Raw genomic sequence first — 18081 nt, 5'->3', positions numbered from 1 at the left:
ACATCGGAAAAATAATGGAAGTATATGTGGACGACATGTTAATGAAGACCCAAAGTGAAGAGACGTTGCTGTTCGACCTTACCCAAGTATTCGACACTATACGAAGGCATGGCATGCGGCTTAATCCTGCAAAATGTATGTTCGAGTAGAAGCTGGAAAATTCTTGGGTTTTATGCTCACAAAAAGAGGAATTGAGAAATCCGGATAAATGCCATGCCAAACTCGACATGAAGAGCCCGATTTGTGTCAAAGAAGTGCAACAACTCAATGGAAGGTTGGCAGCCTTGTCCAGATTTCTAGCCGGATCAGCAATAAGATCTCTCCCCTTCTATGCTACTCTAAGGAAAGGAAAGAGGTTTGAATGGACATCGGAGTGCGAGCAGGCTTTCCAAGATTTCAAAAAATTTCTGGGCTAGCCACCTATCCTAACCCGACCTCGGGAAGGAGAACCACTTATATTATATCTCGCAGTAGGAAGTCGGGCAGTAGCTTCAGCACTAGTTCGAGAAGACGACAGTGGGCAACAACCTGTGTACTTCATCAGCAAAGCATTACAAGATCCGAGCTAAACTACCAAAAAATAGAAAAAATTGCCTATGCTCTCATATTAACATCTCGACGACTGCGTCCATATTTCTAAACTCACACCATTAAGGTTCGAACCAACCAACCCATGAAAGGAATTTTGCAGAAAACAGACTTAGCATGCAAAATCTTGCAATGGGCAGTCGAGTTGTCTGAATTCGACCTTCAATATGAAGCTCGGACAGCCATCAAATTGCAATATCTAGCCGACTTCATTGTAGAATTTACAGACACCCCGAAAATTCCTATAGAATGGAATCTCTACATAAAAGGTTCCTCAAATAAAATGGGAAGCGGCGCGAGTGTGATAATTGAAAGCAACCAGGGAACCCAAATCAAACTTTTCCTCAAATTCGGGTTCCCTGCCTCAAACAACCAAGCAGAATATGAGGCGCTACTAGCTGGTTTGAAGCTGGCCAAGGAGGTTGGAGCTCAAAAGCTTATCATCTTTAGCGACTCACAAGTTGTCACTCACAAATAACAGGGAGCTACCAAGCCAAAGATCCCACCATGAAAAAGTATTTGGACAAAACCAGGGAATAATTCGGACAACTCGGGGAATATGAGGTCTGCCATATACTCCAAGAACAGAACGCCTGAGCTGATGCACTCTCAAAACTAGCCACCACCAAACCAGGGGACAACAATAGAAGCCTCATCCAAGAAATGCTACAGAACCCGTCAATCTCGGAAGAAGAAAAAGTCCTAGCCATAATAGGTCAGGATCAAGGATGAATGACTCGCATAATTAACTACCTCAGAACAGAAACGCTCCCTGCAGATGAAAAGGAGGCAAAGAGGTTAAAACGGGAGGCACAATACTACACTATCATAAACAATACCCTATACAAAAGAGGGATCTCAATACCATTGTTAAAATGTGTGCCGACTTCCAACACAAAGAAAGTTCTAGAAGAAGTACACAGTGGCATCTGTGGCAATCATCTTGGGGCACAGGCACTCACCAAAAAATTACTTTGGGCAGGATTTTATTGGCTATCTCTACAAAAAGAAGCCACAGAATTCGTAAAGACATGTCCACCATGTCAAAAACATGCCAACTTCCACGTCACCCCACCAGAGGAACTCATCAGCGTAATTTCACCTTGGCCATTCGCAAAATAGGGACTCGACCTTCTCGGACCTTTCTCTCAGGAAATGGGACAAGTCAAATTCATCATAGTATGGATAGACTATTTCACAAAGTGGATCGAGGTAGAACCCCTAGCTCACGCCACCGCTCGAAGAAGTCGAAAATTTCTATATAGAAATATTATCACAAGGTTTGGGGTTCCATACTCCATCACCACAGACAATGGTACTCAATTTACAGATACGGGCTTCAGAAAATTGGTGGCTGATTTGAACATAAAACACCAATTTACGTTCGTAGAACACCCTCAGGCCAATGGACAAGCAGAAGCTGCCAACAAAATCATATTGGCCAGGCTAAAACGAAGATTACAGGATGCAAAGGGAGCTTGGGCCGAAGAGCTCCCACAAGTCCTATGGGCATATCGAACAACGCCACATTCCACCACAAAGGAATCCCCTTTCAGATTAGCTTACGGGATGGAGGCAATGATCACAGTAGAGGTCGAAGAAGGTCGCCCAGAGTGATCCATTATAGTGAAGAGGCCAATTCCCAACTTCAAAGGGAAGAACCCGACCTACTTCCGGAAATTCGAGAAAAAGCTCGAATCAGGAAAGAGGAATTGAAATGTCGAATGGCTTCAAGATACAATCAAAAGGTAGTACCGCGAGGTTTTGCCGAGAACGACCTCATCCTAATCCGAAATGATATCGGAACAACTCGACCCGGAGAAGGAAAGCTGGCAGCAAACTGGAAAGGACCCTATTGAGTCATAGAGGTACTTGGAAAGGGCTACTACATACTGTTCGAGTTCGAAGGACGAGAGCTCCCAAGGTCATGGCACGCCTACAACTTAAGAAGGTACTACAGTTAGAGGTAATAAAGATCTTAGGATAAGGCGCACTCTTTTTCCTAAAAAGGTTTTTTAATGAGGTGCCAAACCAAGATCTACAAATTGCCCGACTTAGAGGGATAAAACACCCATATGTATAATTTTCTGACTCAAGAATGTATTAGGATATTTGTATAGAAGCTAGACCTTTTAAAGAAATAGAAAAAATTCTCTAAAGTGGGAGAAGATTAAAAAATATTAGCTTAATAATAGCTTTTACCGTGTCTATTCTAATTTCTAAGTCACACTAGTTTGTTTTAAGGATGATTAAAATCCTAATTTTTTTTTATCAACCTCATCACTTTAATAATTTAGGTGAGGGAAATTCCTAAAATAATGAGAAGACGATACTAATTTAATTTTTTTACTAGTCAACTACTTCAAGCAAAACATGATACTCATTATTTAATATATATATTTTTTCTATGGTTGTTTATTAATAAAGAGTTCAACTATTGTATATAAAATATGAGTTCGATTATTGTATACCTTCAGCAGCATTGTTTATTTATTATATTTTTTTCTGTGATTGTTTTCTTGTCGTTATTCTTTTTAATTTGAATTTGGCATGCAAAACAACAAATTAGACATTTAAAGTTTTTGACACTTTTATTGAATTTGAATTGAGTAATGTTATGGATCAAAAAGAGAGAGGTTGAGATGAAGAATTTTGGAAGAAGATTTGAAAAAAAGGGGGAATGAATTTTGTTCGAGAAAGAATTAAAAGAAAGAAGGAAATGTAGAATTTTTGTGTTGTTTTGTGCAAATTTCTTTGTCAAAATTTATATGCTGTTCTAAAAATATTTGTGTTATCTTAGAAGAATGAAGTTTATATTGTTTAATTTTTGAAATAAGTATTGTTTTGGTTTCTAACGTTTAAAGTCAGAATTAAAATTGTTCTCAACGTAATTTTTTATTTAGAATCATCCTTAACATTTTTTCATATTAAAATCATCATTTTTAATAAAATTTTTAATTTATTCCTAAATTATCCCTACTTTAATAAAAAATTATAAAATTAAAAAAAAGTAAAAGAAAAGAACGTGTGGGTTGGGGGGGGGGGGAGGAAAAGAGGGAGAAAGGAAAGGGAAAAGGACGCAAGGGAGGGAGAGGGGGACGGTGGCGGCGAAGTTTGGAGCCTCCGTCGTCATCGTTGTGGCCGTCGCCATTAGAAATCGCGAGGGAGAGAGGAGATGCGAGCCATTGTTGCCGCTGACCTCGCTGCTGCATCTCGCCGTCTCACCGCCTCATCGCCTCGCTGCTGCACCTTGCCGCTTTATCTGCACCCCGCTGCCTCGCTGCTGCACCTTCCCATTTTCTCCTTCTCCTTCTGCTTCTTGCTTCTTGCTTCTGCTTCTGTATCTTGCTTCTACTTTCCTGATTTTACTTCTTACTTCTGCTTCTTGCTTTCTTGCTTCTGCTGCTTCTTGCTTCTTACTTTTCGATTATGCTTTTATTTCTATTTTTGCTTTTAGTTCTGATTTTGATTTGTTATTTTTTGATTTTATTGTTGTTGTGTGTTGATTGATGTTGTTATTTTTGAATTTGATTACTAGTATTTGATGGGAGTAAGGGAGGTGGTGGTGGTAAAGGTGGTGGTGGTGGTGGAGAATATTTTTGTCCGTAAAAAATTAAAAGGATGATTTTAATACGAAAAAAATATTAAGCACGATTCTAAATAAAAAATTACGTTGGGGACGGTTTCGATTCTGACCTAAACGTTAGGGATCAAAACAATACTTATCCCTTAATTTTTTGTGTAAAAGGAAGAAGAAGAGGAAATGAATAACTTGATTAAAGAATTAGTTGAAATATTTCTACACCTAATCTTTTTAAAAAAATTCAAGTAAACACTTAATTTAATCCTTGTTTATTTTTCAAAGGATAAGACGATTTTTGTTTAAAAAAAGAAACACTGTGACCCTTAACAAAATTATTTTAGAATAATGTGACTCCTCTGTTAAAAAATCTGTTAATAGTAACAAAAATCAAATCTAGGGGGTCTTATTTATAATTTGTGGAGAGTTTAAACTCTCACAAACTATTAATAACTTTTTTTTAAAAAAATTACTAGTAATGGTTAAGTAGAGAAGGACAGTTGCTAGAAGTGATGTCACAAGAAAAAAAATAATTACAATACAAAAAAATTAAAAAATAATGTCGCAAAAAAAATGAGAGAAGAGAATGATGATATATATTGATAATGTTGCTGTTGTGTTGATAGTGACAGAGGAGATAATTATAATGACAAGATATGATTGCATAATTGAAATAGTAGGAGTAAAAATTATAACGATGATAATAAGAAAGGCAATGATAATGAAAAAAACTTTATGAGAATTTAAAATCTCCACAAGTTATAAATAAAAGCCTCACAATACTAATTTTTATTACTATTTAATGATATCTTAACAAAGGATCATATTATTCTAAAATGATTTTATTAAGAATCAAAATATTTTTTTTTTATAGAGATCATTTTGTCCTTCGAAAAAATGAATAAAAATTGGATTGATTGTTTATTCAAAAAAAAAATTTTAAGTGAAAAAAATAATATGATGAAAAAATAATAAAGATTTAATTATCATCGAGTTTATGATAATTTATATTATATGTGTGTTTTATTTTAGTGATTTAATAATGATTTTAGACTCGTTTTATTTTTTTGTTTTACTACATTTTTATTTTTAGAGTTCTACCGATCATTTCTCTAGTAATTTTTTGCCTTTTTTTTTAACTAAACTACTCTGTTTTATATCAGAGGTTGACTACTTAACTATATAAATTAATTTGAATTAACAGTGCACGGTAATTAATATCTCATAAAAAACATGTTTAGAATATTATATAACATTTGTTATTATTAGCTAGCTAGTAAATATCTTATTAAACTGTTTTGGATTTTTATTATTTTCTAATCTTCGTTTGTTTTATTTTCTTATTTATATGTCCAAAATTAAAGCGCACGTCTGGAAAAAAAAATCACACGTCAATGAATCCTATTTAACTTATATTTAATTTTAACACTAATGTAGTGGGATTTGAACTTGTTATATTGGCTATATAATTAAGTTGATATTTACCTACTACGGATCACCATTTACCCAACAAATCAAACTAACATACAGCACTGTACCACAGTGGAAACATACCAAGAACAGTTTTGATTAGGTTGTGTTTAAGATATTTTTTCAATCTTGATAAACATATTATATTAGAAATTGCTGTTAAAATATCGTGTAGTGTCAGTGTGGCTTACGCTTGGACAATGGATTATTAAAACGTATTTAATCAGTGTTAATTATTATATAGTAATAGTTTATTACTATGTTTGTTATGTTTATGTACACTAATTGCATTGCAAGTCAATAATGAAGTGAGGTAGTTCTAAAATGAATTATTATTACACCAATACCTTTAATAAATACATTAGGACAAGCACATTATGATTAATACAATTTTCAATTACTCTGCTTGTTTGTTCAGTGGCTTCAACATGTTCATGATTAAGGTATGGAAATATATATATGTGTGTGAGAGTGTGAATTCTAGTATATCTGTATTTATGGTGATAATAATAACTATGTAAGACTTGTTAAAATTAAAGTTATATATATATATTTTGATAAAATGTTTTTAGCAATCTTTTTTAAACAGCGTTGTTAAATTAAAAAAAAAAGTGTTACTTTAATTTTAGCAACACTTTTTAAAATACTATAGTCATCCTAACTACCACTTTTCCAATCTTAAATTCTACCACTATCATTTTCATTCCCAACTACCACTATCACTGTCGCTATCACTACCACCATCACCGCCGTTGTTACCACCTCTAATTGCCGCATAGCACGACGCAAAGTAGTTGCTTGAAGTTCTTAAACGATTTGGCGATAATCTCAAGGCTCCTATCGCTAACAACCATCCTCTTGAGCTTGATCTCTTCAAGCCAAGGGTATGCACCCGCTATGGCTCTGTTCTGAGGACAAGCAAACCCTCCCCAACCTTCTGGAACAAGATTGAACCTGCAAAGTGCGGTTTTTTCTTCAGTGTAACGAATTTCAGTTCTAAAAACCTCTTAATCAAGATCAGAGGACTAACGGCATAGTAGTTTTCGATGAAGACTTTTTTTCCGGCACTATTATTCAATCTCGTACCATGACTTGCACACTAACAAGATTAAGCTTCTGTCCTAATCGGCGACGATGAAGGAGAACACGTGCTCCAGCGCCTTTTCTGGAAACGAGTACGCATCTTTTTTTATGGCTAGAATTTTGATTTTATTAACCTTTCGAATTCGATTGAGATGATGTCGTTTTTCATGGCTAGGGTTTCAATTTTATTAAATTCTCAAATTCAATTGAAATGATGTCGTTTTACGGTGAAAGATGAGTTTCTTAATAATTAAATATTGTGTCTATCGTATTAGATCTGAGAAGAAGAAGAAGGAGAAAATAGTTGAGAGAGAGAGAGAGAGAGAATGGTAGTGATGAGATGATGGTGATAGCAGTTGTAATGGTGGTAGTTGATAATGAAAATGGTGGTAGGGTTTAGAATTGGAAGACTGGTAATGTGGAGTAAAATTAAATGATAGAGTTAGATTATATTATAAGATAGTTTGAAAATTTTATTTAATTTTGTAGAGTTTAAATAATTTTATCTGCAAAAGTCTATTTTTTATGGGTATAACTTTAATTTATATTTTTTAAAGATAAAAATATCAACCTCCATATTTTTTAAGATAAAAAATATTACTTACCTTTTTATTTTTCTTCTTTAATTATTCAGCTAAAAAATATGCGATAAAAAATTAGGATTAATAAGAATAAAAGATAAATGAAAGCAAATCGTTCTATTTTTATTCAATTTTTTGATATACTAAAAAATGAATTCACTAACTCTTTAATACTATAATTTTATTACGAAACAAAAATTAAATTCTTTTGACCTTTACAATAATTTAAAAAGTATTTAAACTTTATATTATATTATTTATTAACTAAATAAAACTAAATTAAAATTACAAGAAATGAAATCAAATATTCTAGCAGCATAAAAGATGAATAACACATCTAAATAAAACAGAGGCTAAAATTATTCAAATATAACATTTTCAAAATGCTTAAATTTAAATAGATTTATAAAAATTAAGATTAAAAAATACTTAAATTTATTAAAGTATTTATAAGAGAGGGAGTGATGACTTGGACATTACTCTTTAAAATTATCCACCAAGTGAGTCAGTAGTTTGCTCTTCTTATTGCATGAGAAAATATCGCACCTTGAGATAGTTAGATTAGAAGACAACACCTGAAATAGTAGGAGATCAAGCTATTAATTAATGTCCAAGTCGAATTGGACATGGGTCACAATATCTATGTCTCGAACAAGTTGGTTATGCCGATCCATATAACGTCTTAGGCATTTGGATCATGGTATGAATAGTATGTATGTCTAAAATTTAAATATATTATTTTATTATAATAACATTTTGATATAAAATTTAACTTTTATTGCTAAAATTAGACTCGACAAATAAAAATAAATTAGCAGACACCAAAAAATAAATAAATTAGCCAATTTGTATTACGGCAACAATCATTTTGCTTCATTGTTAAACTGTTCCTAATTAAGTGAGATGGAGCTAAACAACAAATGTAAATAGAGAAAAAATTATGTGCGATGTGAGAATAATCTGAGATGATATCCTCAACATAGTGAAAAACTGAAAACTTTACAACAAACGATCGAACACAAACCAAGGAGTTGAAGCATTTGTGTTCATTCTGACCGTCCTCACAATACTCAAAAAGTTTAATTCCAAAATCTATCATCCTTTAATTACAAGATTGAGTTACACATTTAGCCATACATTTATTAATAATTTACCCTCTTTCTATATTTCGATTTATAATGACGCTATTTTTCTTGCAAGATTTAACATGCTTGTTGTTCTACTCAATAACATTGAAATTGTGAATGTTGTAAACTCAATATCAAATCAGTTGACATTTGGGAAAGAATGGATTTAATATGTTTTTTTTTTGGACCTGGTGTAGGCCGGACACCCGGCCCACACACTGACAGAACCGAGACCCAAACCCGCCCGCCTAAATTGTAAACTCATCCCCTGAAATCAGTGTAGGCCTTTGTAAACCGTAAACTCGTCAATGACAAAAAAGGAAGGTAAGCCCATACAGGAAGAATATTCTCATATAGAGCTAACACCTAGTTATCTAAATAAAAAAATGAATAATTAATATTCCCATATAAAAGGTTAACACCTAGTTACCTAAATAATAAATATTGTTCCTTTTATAATATAAAAAAATGTATAGTACATATGTTTTTTTATAAATTTAGTGAAAATCTTTACTTTTTATCCAATTCTACTCTTCAATGAAATTTCCATAAAAAAAATAGACATGACAATTTATATATTTTTATCTATAAGTTTGAACTTTTGGAACAAAATATATTATGACATAATATTAAAACTTTAATTACCAAAAGATATAGAACCGACCTTTGTTGATTCTCAAAAAAAAAAAAAAAAAAAATCTACACAAGACAAACAAAAAGAAAAAAAAAGAAACTATGCAAGATTCATTCTTAGAAACATAAAACATACTTACATGAAAATACATATTAGATATATAACTATTTATGTACCATTATCCATCTGCTTAAACTTTTAGAATAACTCGTTTCATGACAATATAAACATGCTAAGATTTTTTTTATGATTAGTATTAACTAAAATTACTACACACTTGTACAATTAGAAAGCATAAACCTGGCAGAAATATACTAGAGTTTTTCTGCAGAGCTGCACTATAGTATGAATTAGTTGTAGTTATCAGCAAGGATGACTATAGAACAAATTGGCTAGTTGAAGGTGAAGTTATGGTTATACTGCTGTGTAATTGAAGATAAATATTCAGCTGGATATTGGCACAGTCCTTTCTGGAATAGAAATTGGAGGCATCTTAAGATCGCTTCTTGCACACGTGAAGTCGTTTCCCGCTTCAGAAATGAAATAAGAAAGTTCACCTAAAACCAAATCATTGAAAAAAAACGTTAGACCAAGAAATCACCGAATCAGATATAGGATACTGAATTAGGTACAGTAATTTATGATACACAGGCACAATCTAATTATATGGGGTATTGTAATCTAATCCAAAGCATCAAGCATGAACCTGCTTACTGGCATTTTTCAAGTAAAACTCGAGCAACAAGACAACTAGTTAAAAAAATAATAACAAATAAATAAATCAAAGTTAATTGATGGATACTTTTAACCATCATTTTGTTCATTTATTTGTTTATTTTAGAAAGAATTTTGCCCGTTAAAGGGAAAGATAGGAATGCTCGAGTCAATGCGAAATCCGGGAACTTCTATGTTGCCTAACCAGCTAGGAGCCGTAAATTGTAGAGCAGAATTCAGCACATTATAACCCAATAAATTTCTTACAGAACTATAAAACTTTCTTTTATATGTAACCTTATAATAATACCGAATGCTAAGAATTTTGAATTAGTTAATAGCAGTTAATTGAATATGCATTTAAGACAGCATATGTATACAAGTTCACATAGATCATGTAAATTCCTCAGATACATCATTTTCAATAACAATCTAAGTCCTCAGTTTCTCCACTCTCATATTTACTCTCCAATAATACGTACCTGAATTTCAGCAATTGGTGAGTAAAGGGAAGACAGTTCGGTAAGTGAGGATAGCACAGCTACCAAAACATCTTCATCTAAAATACTTGATAGGAACCGTACACCTGCCTGCATTAAATCAACCATAACATAAGAAACCTAAGTATACGATAATTCAATCCCAGGAAGAAAAAAGAAAACAGAGAAAATAAAATGAAGTGTGACAAAATAAAGCTCATGTAATGAAAGAAAATGCACATTTTTTTTAATACATAGAAGTGTATAAAAAGTTAACACACCTGGTACGCTTTGTATATATTTTCAAATGTAGACCTCAGTTTTGGAACAACTTGTGCTGCAGCCAACTTCACTGGCAGAGACACCGTAGATAAACTCATCATATTGTACACCATGTGCAGTGTAATTAAAGCAAAATCATCTGATATCTCAGAAAAGCATCCAGCAGCAAAACATGCTGCTTTTGCCTGTTACATAATAAATTAAAATTATATCAGATATGTCACACATATATATATTTTGATGCAGATAATAAACCAATTAAAACATGAAATTTGTCTTTAAGGAAACTTGTTAAACAGGGCAGAAGATGCAGAAGATTATGATTTCTCACTTTGCATACAATTGCACAACAGTTTTTGAAATATTAGAAGAAAATATGAACGGGTATTCTGTATTCAAGTAGCACAGTGATATAAACAGATAAATGAAACATAAACTACGCCAAAGTTTCCTTTACCACATGAGGATCAGGAGACACAAGGCTGGAAAGTATCAAGTATCGTATTTGAGCATTGTCATGGGCGAATTCAGCCCAGCAACCCAAAAGAATTAAAGCAAGTTCCTTGGACTCTGAGTCTCCATTCTGAAAAACATATCTCACTTGATTCAACAACTCCAAGTGATTAGCTACTCTTTCCTTTGACAGCAAGCCCTTACACTCCCTGTGCTTCTGACCGTTTCGATGCCTTCGTTCATTCAAAAAAGCCTTGACAACAGAAACCTTGATTTCCTTGTCACCTCCCTTAAAGGCTCCAGCAAGGCGCAAGAGGATGGCATTGGCAAATAGCCTAACTTCACCTGGCACTACGCCAGATATAACATTGGGAGCAATGCCAGATTCGTCTGATTCAAGCTCTCTGCTCCACTGCTCAAGGTGATGACCTAGCTGCAATATGGCTTGAGCCGGTGCGCCTGATGAAGGATTCAATTTAGTAAAAGAACTAAAGAAGAAAAAAAGATGTACAATAAATGAAAACAAAAAAAAGAAAGTGCCACATCACCTGGCTTACTAGAACGGAGTCCCTTCTCAAGTTGGATGCTCCATTCCATGGCCGAAGCAGCACAGCTATTTTGAACAGCAGATTCTCTTGTGCCTGATACTACCAGCAAAAGAAAAGTGAGCTCAATGACTTTTAGCTAACCAACACTTTCACATGCTAGAACCCAGCACTATGCTAATCTCTTTAATGGGGCTTCTTCCCCATATATGTCCAAAACATCTAAAGGTGGTATTCTATCACATTTCTGTACAAGAGGCTCTAACCCAACATTTTATCTAATGCATTCATTCTTCCTACCTTATCTAATGTGCCCACTCATTCAACAAAACATTCTCATCTTTATAATATTAAACTTATTTTCTTGCCTTTTTAACCACTGAAGAGTACTTATATAATCAAAACTACGGATAAAAAAGGGGGGAATTCATCATTCAATTTAAACGCAAAATCCTCAATTACCCATGGGTTCATGAGCGAGGCTCATTTCAAGATCGGTGTTCCTCCTTTCTCCTCCTTCCTGGAGTGAGCCTTGTATGAAAGTTGCTGCAAAAGATGATGATGTTTCGCTCATAATGGAATCTGTAACAAAAAGTACACCAATTCGGTTACCATTTTCAAGAGGCTGCAACACCAATTAAATTTATTCGCAACAGATAAATCTGCCTAAAATGAAAGCTACAGAGTAAAATTTCAAATTTCAATTCAGGTTGGCACTATCAATTACAGAATGTGTGAGGAGGTGGTTGTGCATGGCTCACCAATCATATGCCGTAAGTAGCTATGCTGGACATCAGTAGTCACACAACCATCCACTTTGTTGGTGTCTAGGTCACTCCCAACCATGGTTCAGTTGAATTTAATCTGTTTAAAGCTTAGCCACAAACTGAACTAGGATATAGTTAAATATAGCAATAATAATAGATAACATTCAACAAATTCAAATTTAAGCATAAATCAACAATGTGGGTCTTCTTAAGGGACAAATATTCCTGCAGAGTTGCAGTAATACACGAATTTGGAATTACTCAGCACAAAATAAAACAACAAAATGACATTTAAAATTTTAAAGCAAGTAAAAGAACAGAAGTTATATGTGAGTATAATATTTTTTTCCCAATCCACCATTAACCTTAAATATCAAACCTTAGAGAGAGCAAGAACAATTATACTTTAACTAAATACAAATACAGATAGTCAGATATCACAATAGCTAGTTCAAGTTCTCTAAAGTCTTAATGATCCCAAAATAATCATAAGAAAACAATTTATATAAACAGTATTAATTTATTACCACATAACAATGCAACCTAAACAAGAAAAACCAACCTTCTATTCAATTTCAATCCTTCAGTTCTCTCAGTCAATGCTATTTAAATTTACGTTTCATCGTTACTTTTGCACAGTAAATAAATATTAAAAAATTATTCAAGGTCATGTATGTTAGACGATGAACCAACTTTAGTGGGGACAAAGAGGTGAGGAGAAAAGAATGACATGTTTCAGTTGGAGCACAACTAGAAAGCCAAAGTCAGAAGGGCAGTCTAGGATCTCAAAAACTTGAGAGCTTTCAATCTAGCTATGCTGGGAAAGCAATGTTGGCGCCTTCTAACAAAAGATCACTCCTTATTCTACAAAGTTTTTTGTATGGCAAATATTTTTGTTCTATAATTGAAAAGTAACTAAATGGCGAGTTGGTAACTAGTATTGAATCAATATCCATTGAAAATTAATTAGAGCTAATAATTTTACACATGAAGTGGGTCAGGCAATTCATCGAACACCTGTAATGCATAATATGAAGCATGTATAAGAAAGGGAATTACTGTGTGCAAAGAGAGTGTTCAGTGGAAATATGGCATGAGTTGGGGTTCTCACAAGTTGCTAAGCACCATGAGGCGCAGAGCAGTGACCGAGAAACTTGGCAGAGGCGGAGCAGCGACGCAGTGACGGAGATGGAGGGAGGAGGCAGAGCAGTGGCAGTGGTCAGCCAGAGACTCGTGGGTAGAGGTGAACTCGTAGTTTTTGGCTTGAGAGAGAGAGAGAGAGAGAGAAAATGTGGATCGGGTCGGGTAAGATGGATTGAAGCTTGGTTCGGGTCGGGTTTGCACTGGCTGCTCAAAAATGAGGTTATGGGCCAGCTTTCATCATGGGACGTGTATCGCTGGAAAAAAACAGATCCTTTGGTCCTTACAAGTTACAAGAAGTCAAGAACGAACAGATCCCTCAACAAAGAATTAAGCTTTAATAAAAGAGGAACAAAGTGCTATACAATTGAGGACCAAAATGGATTCAGAAGAATCAGAATCCTATACATCACTGTGAGAAAGGGGGAGCGGCTTTGACATCACTACAACCAGTGCGAAGAACGCAGAAGAGTTCGGTGGCTTCGAACACCGCTGGAGTTAACCATAGCAGCAGCAATTACGGCATTGGAGTTGCTGGCTTTGGAGGTCTGAATGGACCTGATTCATCACCCATCAATTCGGCTCCCACATGCAGACCGGAGGGTGCTTCAATGGAATTGCCAGAGAGAAAGAAGACAGGACACAGCCGTTTCCAAGTCACAGCGACATGAAAAAGATGCCATCGCGCGAAACGGTGTTGCCAATAAGAACTTCGGATTAGCAGCGGCAATGGAGGTGGAATCGAAGATAGTAGACCCGCGTGGAGGATGGGGAAACGGGTTGGGTCGGGTCCTCTTTGCGGGCCTAGACCCCTGTCCCAAAAGAAAAATATAGAAAAAGAACAAACATATCCTTCGAATCTGGATCTCCTGCATCTCATTCTCACTCCTCCTGCGCTGCACTGCTCCAGTGCTCCTCTGTCCTCTCGGAGTGATTAAGATCATGTAATTCAACTTATGCAAATTATAACTCTCTTCTGTCTCAAGTACTTCAATCCAATGATTCCGTTGCTGCCTCACTCCACACCACAATGAACAGTTACCAATTCGGATCCCAAGCCCCAAAGTCCTTTCACCCTTTCACAAGGATCGACTTCGACTTAGAATCCGGAACCGCCACCTCACCAAAACGACCTCGTAAACCCAGGAACTCCACGTCGTTTCGCCCTCTCAGAATGATCAAATCATTTTATAACCGTTTCAACCACTTCTTCAAGCTCCACCCTCTCATGCTTATTTGTATTGCTTTCTCCTTTGGCGTAACGGTCCTCGTCTTCCTCTCCTTCTACGGAACCCAGCACAAGGCGCAGAATGGGGGCTTTTATGTTAAATTCGACTCTGCTTCGGAAGATTACCCTTTCCCGAACCTGAAGAACCTTGTTATGGTTGCTGGGCACTCTGTTTATACCAGTAGTAGCTGTGGGAAGATTGAGAAGGAAGATTCCTGGTTCTTGGAGTCGTATCAGAAGAATCCTGGTCAAGCTGCGACTTTCGTGAAGCATATTCAAGAAGGGATTGAGATTGCGGCCAGAGATGAGAATGCTCTGCTTTTGTTCAGTGGGGGAGAGACTCGGAAAGACGCCGGACCTCGCAGCGAGGCGCAGAGTTACTGGGCCGTAGCAGATTACAAGGGATGGTTTGGTGAGTTTTTGTTTTTTCTGGGAACTGTTTTTGTCATCATAGGAGTTGAAATTGGTTGTGTGCTCAATTTAGATATTATATCTGTATATGGATAGTTAGACATCTTAGGCTTCATTTGGAGATTGTCTTATGATAGAAATAGATTGGCATTGTGGATACAAATCTATATATGTGCATGACATTAGTCTACTGTGTGTTATATCTTGAATAGGTTGTTGTCGTATAAATAAGAAGCTTGATCTATATTCAAGGTTAGCCAGTTCATGAAATCCACCTAACTAGTGAGGTGAGCTTTAAGATTAGCCTCATTTGTTCTCAATTCTATTGAGCCTAACCTGAGCCGTGTTAAGTGCGGACATATTTTCTCCGTTGCTATAATTCTATTGTCAATGTGTCTTTGTAGTTTGTAAGTTTTGATAGTTACCAAACAGGTTAGGGGGAGAGAGAATAAGAGATGTCTTGTGATTATCGAACTCTAAGATGTGCATAAGATGTATAGCCTTTAATGTTCAAATGACATTTCTGATTTGGAAAGATATTACAAACCCGTGCACATGGCCAAAGGAACTTGGCATGAGATTGAGTGGTTATGCTATTTTTTCCCGTCTTATGCTTAACAAAGAAGCTTTAAATATCTATCAAATGTGGAGTTTACTAAACTGAAAACATGGTAGATTAGCTAGCGAATTGAGCTGTTATATAGTTGCACTACTGCAACTCATCTAAGAATTGTGGATCAGATATTGAATTGTCGTTTTCCTTGTCTTATGCAAATTTCTAATTTTGTAATTGGGATATCATTTTTATTCTTTTAGCAGATTTTCAAGTTTCATATTTCACAATATAAAACAATTTTGGTATACTACAAATCACCAATCCATGCATATATAGGATTAGTGCATATATGAAGCATGCAAACTCTAAAAGTTGTTGAGTTGAGAGAAATTAATCTCAACTTCTAACTTTGATTTTAATCCATTATCTTAAATCAGTTGTTTCTGTTTTGAGTCCAATATTGGTTATTTTCAACTAATCTAAATCAGCGCATGTTCCTTTAACATAGCGAAAGTAAGGAAGAGATACATGGACCTTAGTTTCGTAAGTTAACAATGATTTAGTTTATAGTTTAGATTCACAGTACCATTACAGAGGCCTGTAACAATAGTAATCTTATCATCTTCATTGAGCTGCTTTCATATTTTATGATTCTAATAAAATTGCTTATAATTGTTTTGTTTTCTGAATTATGATTTAAACTTGGTGTGTTCTATGAATTCTGCTCTGTTTGCTGCTCAATTGTTTCCTATAACTTCGTAACCTTAGTTTGATGGATTTCCTTTGCATCATTTATGTGTTCCCTCAGGGAATTAGGCTGTTGCTGTTAATGATGGTGGCATGAAGGTTTCTACCTTTTGTGTATTTGCTGATACTCACCTATGAAACTCCTTTTATCAGAAATTTTATCTCATTCTTTTTGGTTGTGTGTGAAGGTAAAGAAGAAAGTGTGAAATCAAGAGCCCTTACAGAGGAACATGCACGGGACAGCTTTGAAAATCTTCTATTCAGTGTGTGTCGGTTCCGAGAGCTTACAGGCACCTATCCCCAAAATATAACTGTAAGTAAGCATTACCCATGTGCATTATGAAGCATTCTGTTCCGTTTTGTTTAAATAAATGGAATGTTAGTATTGTATGTGGAATGACGAAAGTAAATGAAAAGGATTCTTTAAAAGTCTAGCCATTTGTGTGGACATTTGAATGACACTTTCTGATATTTTGTTGGCTGCTGAGAAGAGTCAGAATTTATTAGTGAAATATTGTAATCTGTATGTGTATATGTTGCATGCAATGTGAAATCCATCAACTTAGCATTCTATATAAGTTCTAAGTTGAGTATTGGATTCACCTTCGATGGTCCTGCCTTATAACCAAATTGGTGCTTGTACAAAATATTACCGATTCAAAAATTGCTGAAAAGCAAGTTGGAGTTATTAATTTCAAATATAGAAAGAAGAGTTCTGTATCATACATTTTTTGCTTTTCGTAATATGGTGTAAAGTTAATTTTGTTCTAGCTACTTGACAATTTTCCCTACATGGTATCCATGTGTTGCATCATATGTTATGCAGTTGGTATTTCTGTGCCAAAAAATAATGGGCTTTCATTGTTGCATTTAATTGTGTTCCTTATTCATCACGCTGTTGGTTGCCTATGAGGTGTGCATTGTTATCAAAGAGGAGTGTAGAGCACTGCATGTCAGCCTTCAATATAAGTATCTCTCTAAGTTTCATGCTTCATATAAATACATAAACAAATAAACAAAGTCTGAACAGAGATTCACCACTGACATGTGACATTTTGGATATTACTTCATGCTTTTCCTTCCTTTGTGATCTGCATTACAGAGTTTCAATCTGATTTAGTGATTTGGGAATCAGGTTGTAGGTTATGATTTCAAGGAAGAGAGATTCGCACATATACATCGATCTGCAATCGGCTTTCCGGACTCGAGGTTCTTCTATGCTGGCACCCCTGCTACATCAAATTCAATGGCAGCTGCTCTAAAAGGAGAGGAGCTGGTGAGGACTCAATTCCTCAGAGATCCATATGGATGTAAGGGTTCACTTTATCATAAGAAACTAAAGCGCGATCCTTTTCACCGGTCCATTCCTTATCCCAATGGGTGCCCTGAAATTGAAGCTTTGTTCAGATATTGTGGACCAGCACCTTTTCCTGGTGCACTCCCATGGGCATAGTTACAAGGTGTAAACTAACAAATTTGAGTTAATATAAGGTACATATGAGAATCACCAGACGATGCATGAATCCACGGATAAATGATACCATTGTTAAAATTTTGTTCAGGGGAGATGATATTGTTGTGTACGAAAGTGAATTGTTGATAAACGATGCCAATGTTAAATTTTTTTCAGTTGAAATATATCAACAATTGGTGTTCTGAAACATAAGGCTGAATTAAAAATATATTTTGTAAATAG

At 35.1% G+C, this 18081-nt stretch overlaps 2 protein-coding genes across 5 annotated transcripts; one reads left to right on the top strand and one right to left on the bottom strand.

Annotated features, from left to right (window-relative positions):
• Nucleotides 1–9241: 9241 nt before the first annotated feature.
• Nucleotides 9242–13785, bottom strand: LOC130968908 (uncharacterized). 4 transcript variants are annotated; one of them, XM_057894403.1, is made up of 9 exons: nt 13415–13785; nt 13289–13320; nt 12298–12422; nt 11999–12118; nt 11540–11638; nt 10996–11450; nt 10538–10723; nt 10260–10367; nt 9242–9620 (listed from the first exon to the last, which is right to left on the bottom strand). In XM_057894403.1, the coding sequence occupies exons 3-9, from the start codon at nt 12380–12382 to the stop codon at nt 9456–9458; spliced, it is 1218 nt and encodes a 405-aa protein (XP_057750386.1). In that variant the 5' UTR covers nt 12383–12422; nt 13289–13320; nt 13415–13785; the 3' UTR covers nt 9242–9455. The 4 variants fall into 4 exon arrangements, with proteins under 4 accessions (XP_057750386.1, XP_057750385.1, XP_057750389.1 ...); XM_057894402.1 differs by lacking the exon at nt 13289–13320 and having other exon boundaries at nt 13363–13785; XM_057894406.1 differs by lacking the exon at nt 13289–13320 and having other exon boundaries at nt 11540–11632; nt 13363–13785.
• A 466-nt stretch (nt 13786–14251) lies between these two features.
• Nucleotides 14252–18078, top strand: LOC130968909 (uncharacterized protein C57A10.07). The gene is made up of 3 exons (XM_057894407.1): nt 14252–15083; nt 16574–16698; nt 17521–18078. Exons 1-3 carry the CDS (start codon nt 14474–14476, stop codon nt 17836–17838), a joined length of 1053 nt encoding a protein of 350 aa, XP_057750390.1. The 5' UTR covers nt 14252–14473; the 3' UTR covers nt 17839–18078.
• Nucleotides 18079–18081: the final 3 nt, after the last annotated feature.

This window comes from Arachis stenosperma, chromosome 3, assembly GCF_014773155.1.
Source record: "Arachis stenosperma cultivar V10309 chromosome 3, arast.V10309.gnm1.PFL2, whole genome shotgun sequence".
In the NCBI taxonomy this organism is placed as follows: Eukaryota; Viridiplantae; Streptophyta; class Magnoliopsida; order Fabales; family Fabaceae; genus Arachis; species Arachis stenosperma.
Note: the sequence above shows the minus strand (reverse complement) of the source record. Positions and strands in the feature narration are given on the sequence as shown.